The sequence below is a fragment of the Cornus florida genome, unplaced genomic scaffold (genome assembly GCF_030987335.1).
Source record: "Cornus florida cultivar Cherokee Brave unplaced genomic scaffold, ASM3098733v1 CherokeeBrave_3.0.0_Hap2_Chr02, whole genome shotgun sequence".
NCBI lineage: Eukaryota > Viridiplantae > Streptophyta > Magnoliopsida > Cornales > Cornaceae > Cornus > Cornus florida.
This window is the reverse complement of record NW_026775572.1, coordinates 75,386,185-75,399,214: the sequence shown is the minus strand read 5'-3', so window position 1 is coordinate 75,399,214 and position 13,030 is coordinate 75,386,185. Positions and strand designations below refer to the sequence as shown.

Sequence of the window (13,030 nt, the reverse complement as noted above, 5' to 3'; positions counted from 1 at the left end):
ATTTGGCAACAAAAACACAAAACAAAAACAGTTGTCAAACAGGTTAATTTTCACTATTTACCAAACAAGTTTTCAAACCTTTTTTTTTTCCTCCCTTTTTTACCTTCAAGAACAATAAATTATTCCCAAATAACCGAATCAAACAGACTTTTGTAACGCAAAAGCATGGTAGTCCAGGTTGTAAAACTGCAAATCCCAATTACATTGTTTTAAAACCTAACTCATTTTTTCTTGTTTTTTGTCCATACACGGGAAACTCGAACACACGCACACCCGCCCACTCGGGGAGCTGAACGTTCTACCAACTAGGCCACTGGATAATGTCCGTTGGACAAGATCTTAATGACCAAGTGAAAACACTCCCGAGAAGCTTAGGATCAATCTGCTATATAGATAGGGTTTGTTGTTGCGATATTTTTCAGTGTTACAACAAATTCTTCTTTACATCATCACATAATCTGAGTGTCTCACTGCATATAAGATTGTTGGCACCGAAGTTCATACAGAATTCTCCATGAAGCATCTCTATTTAACTAAGTGACAGCCAATAAGTAATAACAAAATTTGGGGCTCAATTTTTTTATCGAGTCCTTAAGAGGCACTACTAAGTCTACAAAGTCTTTGCCGTCTGTTTATCAAAATTCAAAGGCCAACGAGGGTAAACAAAAATTTTCTCATGCCCTATTAAAACTTTCTAATTAATAAGGTACACTACGAAATAAAAAAGTAATTTCTGGCTACAATTTTACCAAATGGCCAGCAGATATCGGGTAGGTCTTGGATCAGATGAATCCTTTTGCGCCTGTGGTGCGAGAAAAGTACAAAGACACATCAGAACTGGCACCTTGGAGACCTGCAAAATAGAAGTGAAACAAAATCGACAAGGTCAGGCAGAAACATTTGGAAGGAAATATAATAGAAACTGACAGGCGTTTGAATTGGTGCACCTTCTGATGGTTTCATGATTCATTTATCAAAGATTGCAATTGTTGTCGGAATGTAGAAACCTTGTCTGCTTCAACAACCATGACTAAACCCATTAGCCTGTAACTTCTTAGCTGCAATGATAGTTATCAGGCAGAGGAAATGAACATTCTGTCAGCCACACTTAACCGGCGCAAAACCACATAGCAAGTTATCCTTATAACTTTTTAATTGCCAGTAACCAAATTAATAAGGTACAAAAGGAAAATGTAACATTCATCCTTATAACAGGAATATGTTTCAGTAATCAGGTCAGATTTGCTTCCAAAAAAACAACCCACTACCCCCACACCTAAGTCACACAGAGCGGGAGTGCAATAATGGCAATGGGAGCGAAAGCACGAGCAAAGCGTGAGAGTGACACCAGTTTAGAATAATTGTCTGTGACTTAGCCCCCCACACACACACAAACCAAACAATTAAAAAAATAAAATGAAATGAGCAAAAGAATAAAAAATAAAAAAGAAGAAGAAGAAGAAGGAAGAACAGTGGTTTTTGTTTTCTTCTCAACTGAAGAAATGAGGTTAAAATAAAAAGTAGCTTTCTTGACAACAAACAGTGTATATTACTCATAACACATCTAGGGAGTAAGCACAGACTACAGTCTACAGAGAGCAGTAATTGGAATCTCCAATTTACATGTAGCATAGTGTCAAGTTCATTTGGCAGTGTATCTAATACTAACACCCAGAACAAAATAATGCAAGGTATATTTCCAAGAAGCTTTGAATCCAAAAATATAAAATAAAACAAGTGAAAGGAACCAGTAAAATGAGGTTCAAGTCAGTTCAATAAAAATATCACAGACCCATTGTAATAGGCTGACATCACTAATACTTGCCTCATGAGGTACATGCTGCTGAGTGCGCAATGGAAAACTGAAAGACCACAAGCTGAGCTGCAACGCGTTTGTAGAAATGATCCGGACATTAAGTGTGAGATGGTGTTATTAGCCAAAATAACGTGTAATACACAGTGGAAGTTCTATATTACGTGTATAAAAACCCGGTACCTTGTGAAAAATTTCATCTTCAGGCTTAACATATATTATAGCTTCATCATTGCTACTACTACTAGCCATCTTTTTCTGGTCTGCACTTTTGTGCTGTACAAGAAATAAAAATAAGATCAACTTCTCTAAGTCATATGAAAACTAGCTAAAAATACAATGGGAATATTATATACTCTATGACCATAAATACCTTGTAGATTTTAGAGACCAGCAGGTAAAACCTAAAGCAAAAGGAATTTTGGAGCTCCTTTGTCGGCTTCAAAAGTGAAATAATGATACATAAGTTTTCTTGGAAGAGACTTTTAGGGTTTAGAGGAAAAAGAGAAATATCTGTTAAGCTCACCCATCTTGTAAAATATTCTCATCTAACCTCGTCTTCGGTAGCCCATGATACTTCATCAAAGAGGGCATCATAAAGAGGTGGCAAAAGCTGTGGAGGAAGATTGACAACACGCTGAGAAACTAAGAGACCCACACTCTGTGCTTGCTGTCCCACAAGTGATCTCAAGTTATGAAGAACATCCTTCTCCTGACATACTTCAAGCAGGAACTCCTTGAGCTCCATAACACACTTATGATCCTAGTAACAACAAAACCATGACTTCTGAGACAGTACAAATTATATACGACCATATATTGGTGCCAAGGTCATTTACAGTTGTCCCAATCGCCAGTCTATCACTAACCACATGGCACCAGATTACACTAGGAGAGGGAGAGGGAGGAGTGGGGCATTTTAAGCTTATTGAAAACAAATAAATAGCCAATTGCCCATCATTTTTTTATAAAAACGATAGCAGCGCCCTTCCCCCTCCAATTTGGAACCATGTCATTGGTAGCTGGCTGGCTATTGCAACAATTTATGTGGAACATTGTCAAGCAATAAAACAGCACCAATAGTAAATATTAGAAGTTTATATTTCTTGCCTTGTATCTTCCCAAGTTAAGGGCAGTAACAACAGAGTAAACTCCATCATCTTCGTCTCCCTCTACTTTAACAACAGTCCCTACCGTTGTTTGTCCCAATATTAAGTCTACAAAACCACTTAAATCCCACTCCTTATCATCAAGGTATGTTTGCAGCAACACCTTCACCCCGTGGAAGTCATCAGGTTTTGGATCAAAGAAAGCGAAATCTGCTTGGACAACTCCCTTGAAAAATACAGAATGTAATCCCATTAAATCACAAACTACAAATGAAAAAACCAACAATGACCAAAACTAATAATTGTGCTTACATCGAACTCTTCTTCGTCAGAAGAATCAGATTGTTCACTCCTATTAGCAAGAGCATAATCGATAAACCCATTACCTAGCAGTACATTTTAATTCATTAAAACTATAAGAAACTTTATTGAAGAAATCAATGACAAATCCAATAAAGAATGCCAGCATTTTGATCATATCAGAAAAGAAAAATATAGAAACTCCAAGTAAACAGTAGATAATACACTAATCTATGAGAGGTTTACCAATACAATGATACCTGTAGATTCGGGGGATGATTTTCTGCGGACCTTGGAGTTATGGGTGTGACGCTTGACCTTGTAAGCAGAGGCAACTCGAGCGACTGAACGACCAAATGGGGAGAAGGTGACCGACTGAGCTTTCAATAATTGGCGTCGTCTTGCTGGCTTTCGAGGCATCTCATTAATCGGTGGCAACCTGAATACCTGCAGCAAAGTTAAGGTCATTGAAAATTATAAAATAGACCTGATGCCCAAACAAGGTTTGAAATTTTAACGTCATTGGGCAAACTTGGCATATATTTGCAATGTTCAAATTCCTGCATCAGTGAGTGGCATGGGCAGGGAGAGCATATAGAGTGCATCTTTGCAGTACTTAATGAGCACAAGATTTGGTAATATGACTAAGCATCACAACAGATTTTTTTGTACTAAAATCAAATTTCAATCTCAAAGGAATTTAAATGACAAATGAAAAGTAGCTGCATCAAGAACCTGAACCAATATTCCCATTTCAGGAGACAGCTCAAAAGAAAAATTAGGCAGCATATTGCATTAAACAATTATGATTCAAAGATATAACAATATAGCTCATAAATTGAAAAAGGAACAAGCCAAAAGTAAAAACAAGTAAAATTCCAAAAGTGAGGAATCCTACTTCATTTTGAAAAACTATGATCCACTCTTTGACAGAATAACATGCAAGCACAAAGAAAGAAAGTTCACACCTTCCAAACATCAATCTTTCGGGTAGCTGAGTGGCAGGATTTGCCAAGTACAGGTGCTAAGCACTGGGAGACAAATTTCAAGAACGATTAATCTAATGTAACTGCTACACTAACCTTCCAAACTGCCAAAATAAATTATTATGTGGAGGGAAGTACTCCCATCACTGAGTTAAGAGTCACTAATTCTATGGGATTACATATATATTTGTAACCACCGTCTATATCAACACCTACCAAATAGACAACTTCAACTTACTCAAGAGTCAAGACGATATATTGGAACAAAATGTACAATGCTTTTTGTCATGTAACCTATTAAAATATTGTAAACTCAAAAAGGTATTTGACTAGACGGTGGATGTCTTCCTCTACTTTAAGTCGAGACATGACTCTGCCTATAAAATAGTTGAGGCCTAGTTTCTAGAAAACCAAGAAAGGGGAGGTAATACTCACCTCAATGCATAGTAGCACCTAACCTATGCCAATTTTGGCGGACCGTGCTCCACCCCGGTGAACTCATGTGGTTCCGACGTGCCCAGAGGCCATAGGCGAATCCGTTCACGGTCCGTAGGACCAACACCATTCGAAGGTGGGTGGCCTGCCTAGAACAGTCCATGTTTGACTGGGCTTACACGCATTCGCTCACTTACACTGTCCTCCCTCAGCTCACCATAGCCCTTGGGCCTTTTGCTCTTCTAACGTCAGCTCCAAGGCTTCACACTTCACTGACATAATATGCATGCTTAAGTAGGGTCAGGCAGAACCGTTGTTGCCTGATGGGAACTTCCCCCATATTGCTATCAATGTCTTCATGTCGCACGACCTCTTAACATTACACCACTGAATCCCCAATCCTTTGCGTTATTAAACGCGCAAGACAAACTAAGGCGCAAGGGTCTCTTGGAGCCTAGGCACAAGGAGAGGCGCAAGCCTGATTGATTAAAGGCTCGTGTAAAACATGCAAATAAATCATACAGTATTTCAAATTTGGAAAGGAAAAAAACAAAAGCAAAAAAACACACACAAAAAAAGGGAATAATACAATTATTTAAATTTTAATTATGAATTATATAACCACAAGATTCACAGCTTATAAGAGTCATTAAGGCAAGAGCATTAACATGTCAAATAAAGCACATGCAAAATTTTGAAATTCACATATGATAATTTATCATCAACATATTACATATTCAGCAATGAAAAAAGTGTCCATACAATGAAAGACAGGGAAAAGTACCAAAATTTCCTCACATAAGAAGTTGGTAAAATATCCACAGATAGTACTGCTTGTACACAAACTTGTCTCATACATTTACACTAGTATAGTCCTATGTTCACAAATTCGCAAAGTTTCATCTGAATTAACAACAAGAATAACCAAGTACCCTAATTTTGCACATTTAACTACCTTGTGGTCAAGCAACAATTTACAGTGACACAGAAGCAACAAGTTACAGCAACACAGAAGCAACAATTTTAAAATAATAAAATAAATAAATAAATAAATAAAAAGGCAGAGCAAAAAAGAAGCAACAACTATGCAGTACTGGAAGTATGCAACATAATAAGGGAAAACTCAACCAAGCTGTTGAAAACAGAGGAGAAAAATAGAGGAAAGAGGAAAAAATTGGGCTTTGTTGAAGAAATAATGAGAGAAAAAGAGTAGGAAAGAGAGAGTTAAGGCTTTGCTGAGGGAGAAGAAAAAAGGAAAATCTGTTGGGAAAAAGAAGATTCTGTGATGTGAAGAAAACGATGGGAAAATAGAGAAAAGAACAAATAGAGGATTTATGTTGTAAAAGGGGGAGAAAAAGAAAAAGAGAAACTAGGGTTTTATTGGATATTAGGGTTTGCATCAGAGGAGGAGAAGAAGTGAGAAATCACCTAACGACTTCAGCGTTCTTCACTGCTGATCGTTTCCCGCACAATCTAGAATTTCATGTGAACTCGCACCCACTGCTCACTATTATTCTTCACTGCTTGGTTGCATGAATTGGAAATCCCCAGTTTTTGTTTTTTCGACAGTCATGAGATGTAAATCAACTATACAACGTATACATGTACATCAACCTTTTTTTATATGGTTTTCTTAAATTAGTGGACTCAAAATTTTCTATTATTAAAGAAGACAAAAATAAAAAATAAATAAATAAATAAACCAAAGACAATCAATAGATAGAATTTTTTTATCGTTTTTTTGTAAAAGAAAGGGCTATTCCTTAGATCCTCTTTTGTAAATTTGAGTGGCCTGTGACAATTAATCATAAATTCCGAAGTACCAAAGTTAACAAAAGCCCTAGATCAAAACTATGATGACGAAGAAACAGTTATCATTTCCTTTTGCATTGTTCAGTGGCTCGGGATTGTTGGGATTGTTTGGGGTTCAATGGGTTATGCCCAAGTCTTCGAGAGGCTTGGTTGAGGCTTGGAGAGGTTGTATGGTCGGGTCACGCCTTCTGGAGGCTTCGAGAGGCTTCGTGACTTCTGGAGGGTCACGCCTTTGTGCGTACGGTATGGTGGTGTCTTTGGATTGAAAGAAATAGGAGATCCTTCGAAGGAAAGGGGAATCCTATTGGGTCATTGTAATTCTCTATTCTAAGTACCCTTTTTTGTTGGGTTCTAGGGAGAAATTGTAAATCCATGGAGGAACTTGTTGATTTTTTTAACTCTTTTGAGGGTCTAAGGCCCCTATTTGGCCTTGTTTAGCTTTTGAGAGACGCATTCCCCTTTTGTACGCTTTCAATTCATATTTAATTATCAAAAAAAAAAAAAGATCAAAACTTTAATTTTTTTGGCTCAACTCAAAATTTTCTTATTCCTCTATAAGACTGATGTTTACATTTGTAAAAATTTGATTTAACAATTTGGTGAATTTTTTTTTTTTTCCCCCAACTTTTTTCGACATACAATAGATGAATTGATTCAACTCTCATGTTTAGCAACACTGAGTTACTTTTGAATTAATAGCCACTGGTGTGAAGGCTAATTTTTTGTAAAGCAGCTTGATTACTCTCATGACAGAATTATTATTTATTACATGTTGATTTAAGCAAATAAAAAAGGAAATAGTGTATTAATAAAGGTCGAAAGCAGCTAAAATTCATTTATCTGTACCCAGGTCAGTTACATTGTGTGACTGCCAAATGATCAAGTACAATTAGCAGCAGAAAGACAATTGTGGACTTGTATAATCTAATATATGTCTGTCCATCAAGAATTTCTTTGAATGCATAAGGTGATGCACAAAATATGAATGCATCTAGAGAACTAAATAAATCTTTAACCAGCATACCTAAGATTTAATATTTCATATGCATTTGAAAAAGATATAATAAATAATGATGACGCAATTAACGTAACTATGGTTAGCAGGTTTACTATGAAAAAGGAAATATTTAAGAGACAGACAATTGCTAATCAAGTACTAAATGACAGCAACGTTTGTTTTTTTGTCATGCATTTCATTTATGTTCCTTGTACGCTTTTTTCTGCATTTGGTTTGTGGGAAAGTATTATTGATTTCTTGGTTTTCAGCTATCCTAATTAAACATGCCCAATCGTTTAAACACCTAATGATCTTAGCATGAAGATCTTTTTTTTTTTACCCCAACCAGCAATAACCTCAGAAGAAGAGGAATCAAAATTCAGAACATCAAAAGGCCAATTAGGCCAAATCCGCCACTCATAATCTGTGACTTTTTGGCTTAACACCCACTTACTCACACTATGAGCTACCCCGTTACAGTGTCTAGGGACCCAAACAAGCTTCCAATCAAGATCATTCTTAGATTACTCATAAATGAAGAATATTGGTCACATAAATGTAACAATATCAGGAGAGTTCATAAGTCGACTCGGAATCAGCTACTTGCCAGTGATTTTTTTTTTTTTTTTTTTCCAATCATTAATAAATTAATGAAATTCAACCAATGAAAGATAAAATTAACTATAAGTAAATTTAAATAAATAATAACGGTACGAGCCCTGCAACAAAAAAAGAAAAAAAAAAAGTATAAAATTGATAAACCTTATACAAACACTTCCCATCTTTCTATTTAAATGCTATTCATCTTCTTTTCATATCTAAACACACAAAATATCTTATGTCGTCACTATTGACTCTCTCTGACCTGTCATTTTGGTCAGATCATTGCAGATTTTTCATAACATCATCCAATGCTTCACGATGGCAACATCGAGGAGATGAATTGTCTAAAATCATTCAACTGTTGTTATTCATTGGTAGTTTTGGGTGTGACAAATAGTTCCTGGGATGGGTTGAATTGCTCGCATTTTATAATGTAGCCCAAAAAATATTTGTCCATGATATCAAAAAAAAAAAAAAAAATTAGCATCTACACTTGAATAACAACAATCTATGCTTGGGTGTTATTTTTAACATCTACGCTTCAATAAGTTACTTATTCAAAGTAAATATATCAATTAAACCTTCAATGGCTTCCCTGAGGAATTTAAATCCCAATACGAAGTAAACAAAAAATTGCTCAAGTAGAGGGTGAGATGCTAAATTCAGAAATAAATAAATAAATATATATATATATATTACACACACATGCTAATGCATAGATATGGAACTATACGTATATAATAAATATATACTACAATAACAATAAGATAACAATAGACAATATAATCAAAGAAAAGAGGTTGAGAAGTGTACCTGAGTTGCTGTGAACAGAGCAGCAAACAGGAGAGGCGAGAGAGAGATTGAGATTGGGGAGAGGCGGAGGGTTTTGAGTTCGGAGTCTTCTAGCGAGAGAGTGAGTGAGTAATAAAAGAGGGAAGGTTTTAACAGAAGAAGAAAAAATGCAGTCGTGTCGAACTACTAGGGCTTTGTCATGGGTGCAAGTTGGTCGGCCCAACCTGAACCTGGTACCAACCAAACCTCAGCCCGACCACGAGCCATAACGGGCCAACCCAGCGACCTATGAACGGGCCGGATCAATCCAAATCCAAAAAATTGACGGCTTGGACGGGTTAATTGGGTTGATCTTCTTTTCTTTTCTTTTCTATCCAACCCAATATAAATCCCAAATTTCCTCCTTCACCAACTCAAGGCCGACCCTAAGATTTCAAATATTTTGAGAGGCCTTATGCGAACTTTCAAATGTGAGGCCCTTAAGTTTCACATGTGCAAAAAAAAATTATAAGAGTGCGGAATTTTCACACAATGTTTTAAAATTTTATAGCTAATATAATTATGCGCTTGTGTATTATGCATAAGACAACTAACTAATAACTATAAATTTATCGCCACCAACAAATAATTGTGCGCCTGTACAGTGTGCATAAGAGAACTACCTAATAACTATAAATCTATCCCCACCAATAAATAATTGTGCGCTAGTGTGCTTAAGACAACTAACTAATAACTATAAATTTTTATCACCACCAATAAATAATTGTGCACTTGTGCAGTTTGCATAAGACAACTAACTAATAACTATAAATCTAACACCACCAATAAATAATTGTGTGCCTGTGCAATGTGCAGGTAACTAATAACAACAAATCTATCAATTAAAGAGTGCAAAATTTTCACAGGCACAAAAAATTTATAAGAATGCAGAATTTTCATTAATATGAGATGATAAGAACATAAAATATATTAATGTTAAAGGCATACAAAAGAAAACCCAGTCTTGGAGCTTTAAAAAGAGCACAATCCAATTTACATCAAAAAAATTAAAATGAAATATTCATCACAATTTAGTCACAAAAATCAAAATTCAATTTTATATCAAAGTAAATGTTCAAGGCAAATCACCTCAAGAGATCCTAAGAATAGTGTCCTCAATATGCAATGATCTGATTCGAGTTCAAGGCAAATAACCTCACCAGATCCTAAGAAGAGTGTCCTGCTAGCATGTGAAAGAAGATCACAATTAACATAAAACGGATGGAGAATCAAATGTAAACAATAATAACTAAGCATTGCCGATCATACAATAAATATAATATAAAAATAAAATAAAAAATCTAAAATCAAGCAGTTTGGTCGAATGATCTCCTGACTGGAGTTTTCACTGGAGCTTTGTGTGTGTGTTTTTTTTGGGAGCCAAATAACCTTTCTTGATTTCAGGATGAGGAATCAACTTTAGTAGCAGTGATTGATTGATCATTGCTACAGAAAACCTGTGCAAATTAATAGAAAAAACCATTAACTTTTGTTTAAAGCCTGCTCTTGATTTCCACGTGTTTGTACATTCTGATGGCAAGTGCTTTGACAGTATTATTAACTGAAATTCTAGCTGAGCCAACTTCAAATAACATCAATAATGGTGGTATGTATCTTCATATAAAAAAATAAAATAAAATAACCCTTAATTTGGCACTTTTAAGTAGGAGCATAATTTAGAGATCGAAAAAGTTAATTATTACCTCAGGTCCTCAACTCACTAGAAGGAATCCTTAATTTTCGTAGGATTGACTCTGAAAATGCAAAAAATTATGAGGAAAAGAGGTATGGTTGCTGCTGTTGTGAGACTGGAGTGGACTTACGGAGACGAAAAAAAAAAAAAAAAAAGATCAATTCATGCAAAAGGAGAGAGAAGAGAAAGAGAGAGAGAGAGAGAGAGAGAGAGAGAGAGAGGATGAACATACCTTGTCACGGTGTCACCTGAGCCTAAGGCGTTAGCGGAGGCTGCGTCCTGCGGAGCGTCGTAGGGGATGAGAAAAATAAATAAATTTAAGTTAGGGCAAGTTTTTCAGACAACACAATCTGCTTCGACACTTTGCAGGACGCAGCCTCCGCTATGGCCTCTAAAATTTGAGGCCCAAGCCGACCAAGCCTTGCCCTAATTAAAGGGAGAGGGGTGGCATGTTCGCGGGTCTTCTTTATCAACCTAAGTCCATGTTTGATGTCAGTTAATGAAATTAAATGAGGTGGGAATTAAATGCTTTTGTTTTCAATCTTTAGTCTAATAACTTACTTTAAATTTAGAATGATGATTCTTGTCCATTCTCCGAGAATGGTAATTCCCACTAATTCATTCAACTAATTCCATTCCCACTTTAAAAATAATAATAATAAATATATGAATAAAAAAAGTATTTAATAAAATGTCGACTACATATATATATGTAGTCGATATGTAGTCGACATTTTATTAAATACTTTTTTTATTCATATATTTATTATTATTATTTTTAAAGTGGGAATGGAATTAGTTGAATGAATTAGTGGGAATTACCATTCTCGGAGAATGGACAAGAATCATCATTCTAACTTTAAAGTAAGTTATTAAACTAAAGAATGAAAACAAATATATGTTTATATATATGTATATATATATACACATATATATATATATATATATTTATATATGTTTTACAAAAATATGATTTTTTTCTGCACAACCAACCATGGGAATGAGAATGGACATGAACATTCCATTCTCATTCCCTTCTCTGATTCATTCAATTCCTACTTTATTTCATTCAACCACACCAAACTAGTCCTAAAGGTATTATATTATACGGTTCAATCCAAATATGATACGTTAATAATCGTGTCAGGATCTGTCAATACTAACACGACCTATTTATTAATAACCCGTTTAATGACCTATTTACTGAAAGAAAATATTATATTATTTAAATTATTAATAATACTCGATCAAATAATAAATACTAAAAAAATATAAATTTTAATCCAACCAATTTATTTGAGCATGACGAGGTTATGACTTATTGGAATATAACATGATGAGGTTTGGTGGTGCTGCCCCAAGTACCTTTAGTTGCCCCCGCCCTATGGTGAGTTCGACTCCCCTCCCATAATTACGAACCCTCTAACTAAGGATGGCAATTTGACTCACCCCGTCCCGTCTCGTTTTTGACGATTTTGGGGGACCGTTTAGCTTATTTGGGGCAGAATGATTTGATGTAATAAAAACTCGTGCGGGGCTGGGGGAGTCGTCCCGCCCCTTTAAGATAGACAAACTACTTAAGTACCCTTATTTCATCAGTATATATATTTCCCAGTATATATTTAGTACCCTTATAATAATATTAAAGTAAAGGGTTAATTTCACTGATCAATGTTGTAAGAATTATATGTACCACTCGCAAGTGCACGAATCTTTGCAGATAGGGTTTACTTGAAGGGTGTCGTACCCAAGGAATTTGTGTAAAATAAGTTTGTCAACAGATTTCTTAAATTCCAAATTAATTTGAAAGTAGGATAATCAAATTGTGATCTCTAATTCTAAATTAACTAAGTAGAAAAATAAAATAAACTAAAGAACAATGATTAAATAGGATGTAGAAAATAGAGAGAGAGAGAGAACTAGGGGTATGATTTCACCACTAACGTCGCACCACCAGTCAATTCTATTAATTTATTGGAGATATATCATATAACATGCACAGGGAATTAATCATGGCTACAAGCACATATTAATTCAGTTAGAAAATAATATAATTTAAAGCTAAGCATAGACTATCTTCGATTGGCATAAACCATCTACCTAACTACTTTACTCTAGGGTGTAGCATGGTCTATCTTTTCTAGGCATAATCCATCAAATCTTTAACATTATATTCAGAGAAAAACCATTGTGTAATCATCTCATTCACAACTACAAGAAGTAAATGAGTTGTGTTCAATCACAAGATTATATCTAAGACAAGATAGAAAAATATTTGTAATTAAATTAAAACTCTAAAACCGATTGTTATTGAAAAGTCAATTAAAAATCCTATAGATTACACAATTATGCATGATAAAAATTGTTCTCTAATAATAAAATACAATCAAACCAGTATGCTAAGCTAGGGCTACATCACAACCGTAGCAAAACGTTTAGCCAAGCATGACT

At 35.2% G+C, this 13,030-nt stretch overlaps 1 protein-coding gene across 6 annotated transcripts; it reads right to left on the bottom strand.

The window, feature by feature from the left end:
- Positions 1-497: 497 nt before the first annotated feature.
- LOC132295332 (protein BCCIP homolog) lies at positions 498-10,999 on the bottom strand. 6 transcript variants are annotated; one of them, XM_059793550.1, is made up of 13 exons: positions 10,812-10,999; positions 10,590-10,640; positions 10,276-10,343; positions 9,976-10,066; positions 3,483-3,669; positions 3,235-3,308; positions 2,924-3,148; positions 2,367-2,576; positions 2,187-2,252; positions 1,997-2,089; positions 1,826-1,882; positions 948-1,058; positions 498-853 (listed from the first exon to the last, which is right to left on the bottom strand). In XM_059793550.1, exons 5-12 carry the CDS (start codon positions 3,640-3,642, stop codon positions 960-962), a joined length of 984 nt encoding a protein of 327 aa, XP_059649533.1. In that variant the 5' UTR covers positions 3,643-3,669; positions 9,976-10,066; positions 10,276-10,343; positions 10,590-10,640; positions 10,812-10,999; the 3' UTR covers positions 498-853; positions 948-959. The 6 variants fall into 6 exon arrangements, with proteins under 6 accessions (XP_059649533.1, XP_059649535.1, XP_059649534.1 ...); XM_059793552.1 differs by lacking the exon at positions 10,276-10,343 and having other exon boundaries at positions 9,976-10,069; XM_059793551.1 differs by lacking the exon at positions 10,276-10,343.
- Positions 11,000-13,030: the final 2,031 nt, after the last annotated feature.

Bases quoted from the DNA above. Each gene is read 5' to 3' on its own strand.
- LOC132295332 (XM_059793550.1), bottom strand. From the start codon at position 3,642: ATGCCTCGAAAGCCAGCAAGACGACGCCAATTATTGAAAGCTCAGTCG. The intron at 3,309-3,482 runs GTATCATTGTAT...ATGTACTGCTAG, and splicing joins ATCATCCCCCGAATCTACAG to GTAATGGGTTTATCGATTAT. The intron at 3,149-3,234 runs GTAAGCACAATT...GTATTTTTCAAG, and splicing joins CTGACGAAGAAGAGTTCGAT to GGAGTTGTCCAAGCAGATTT.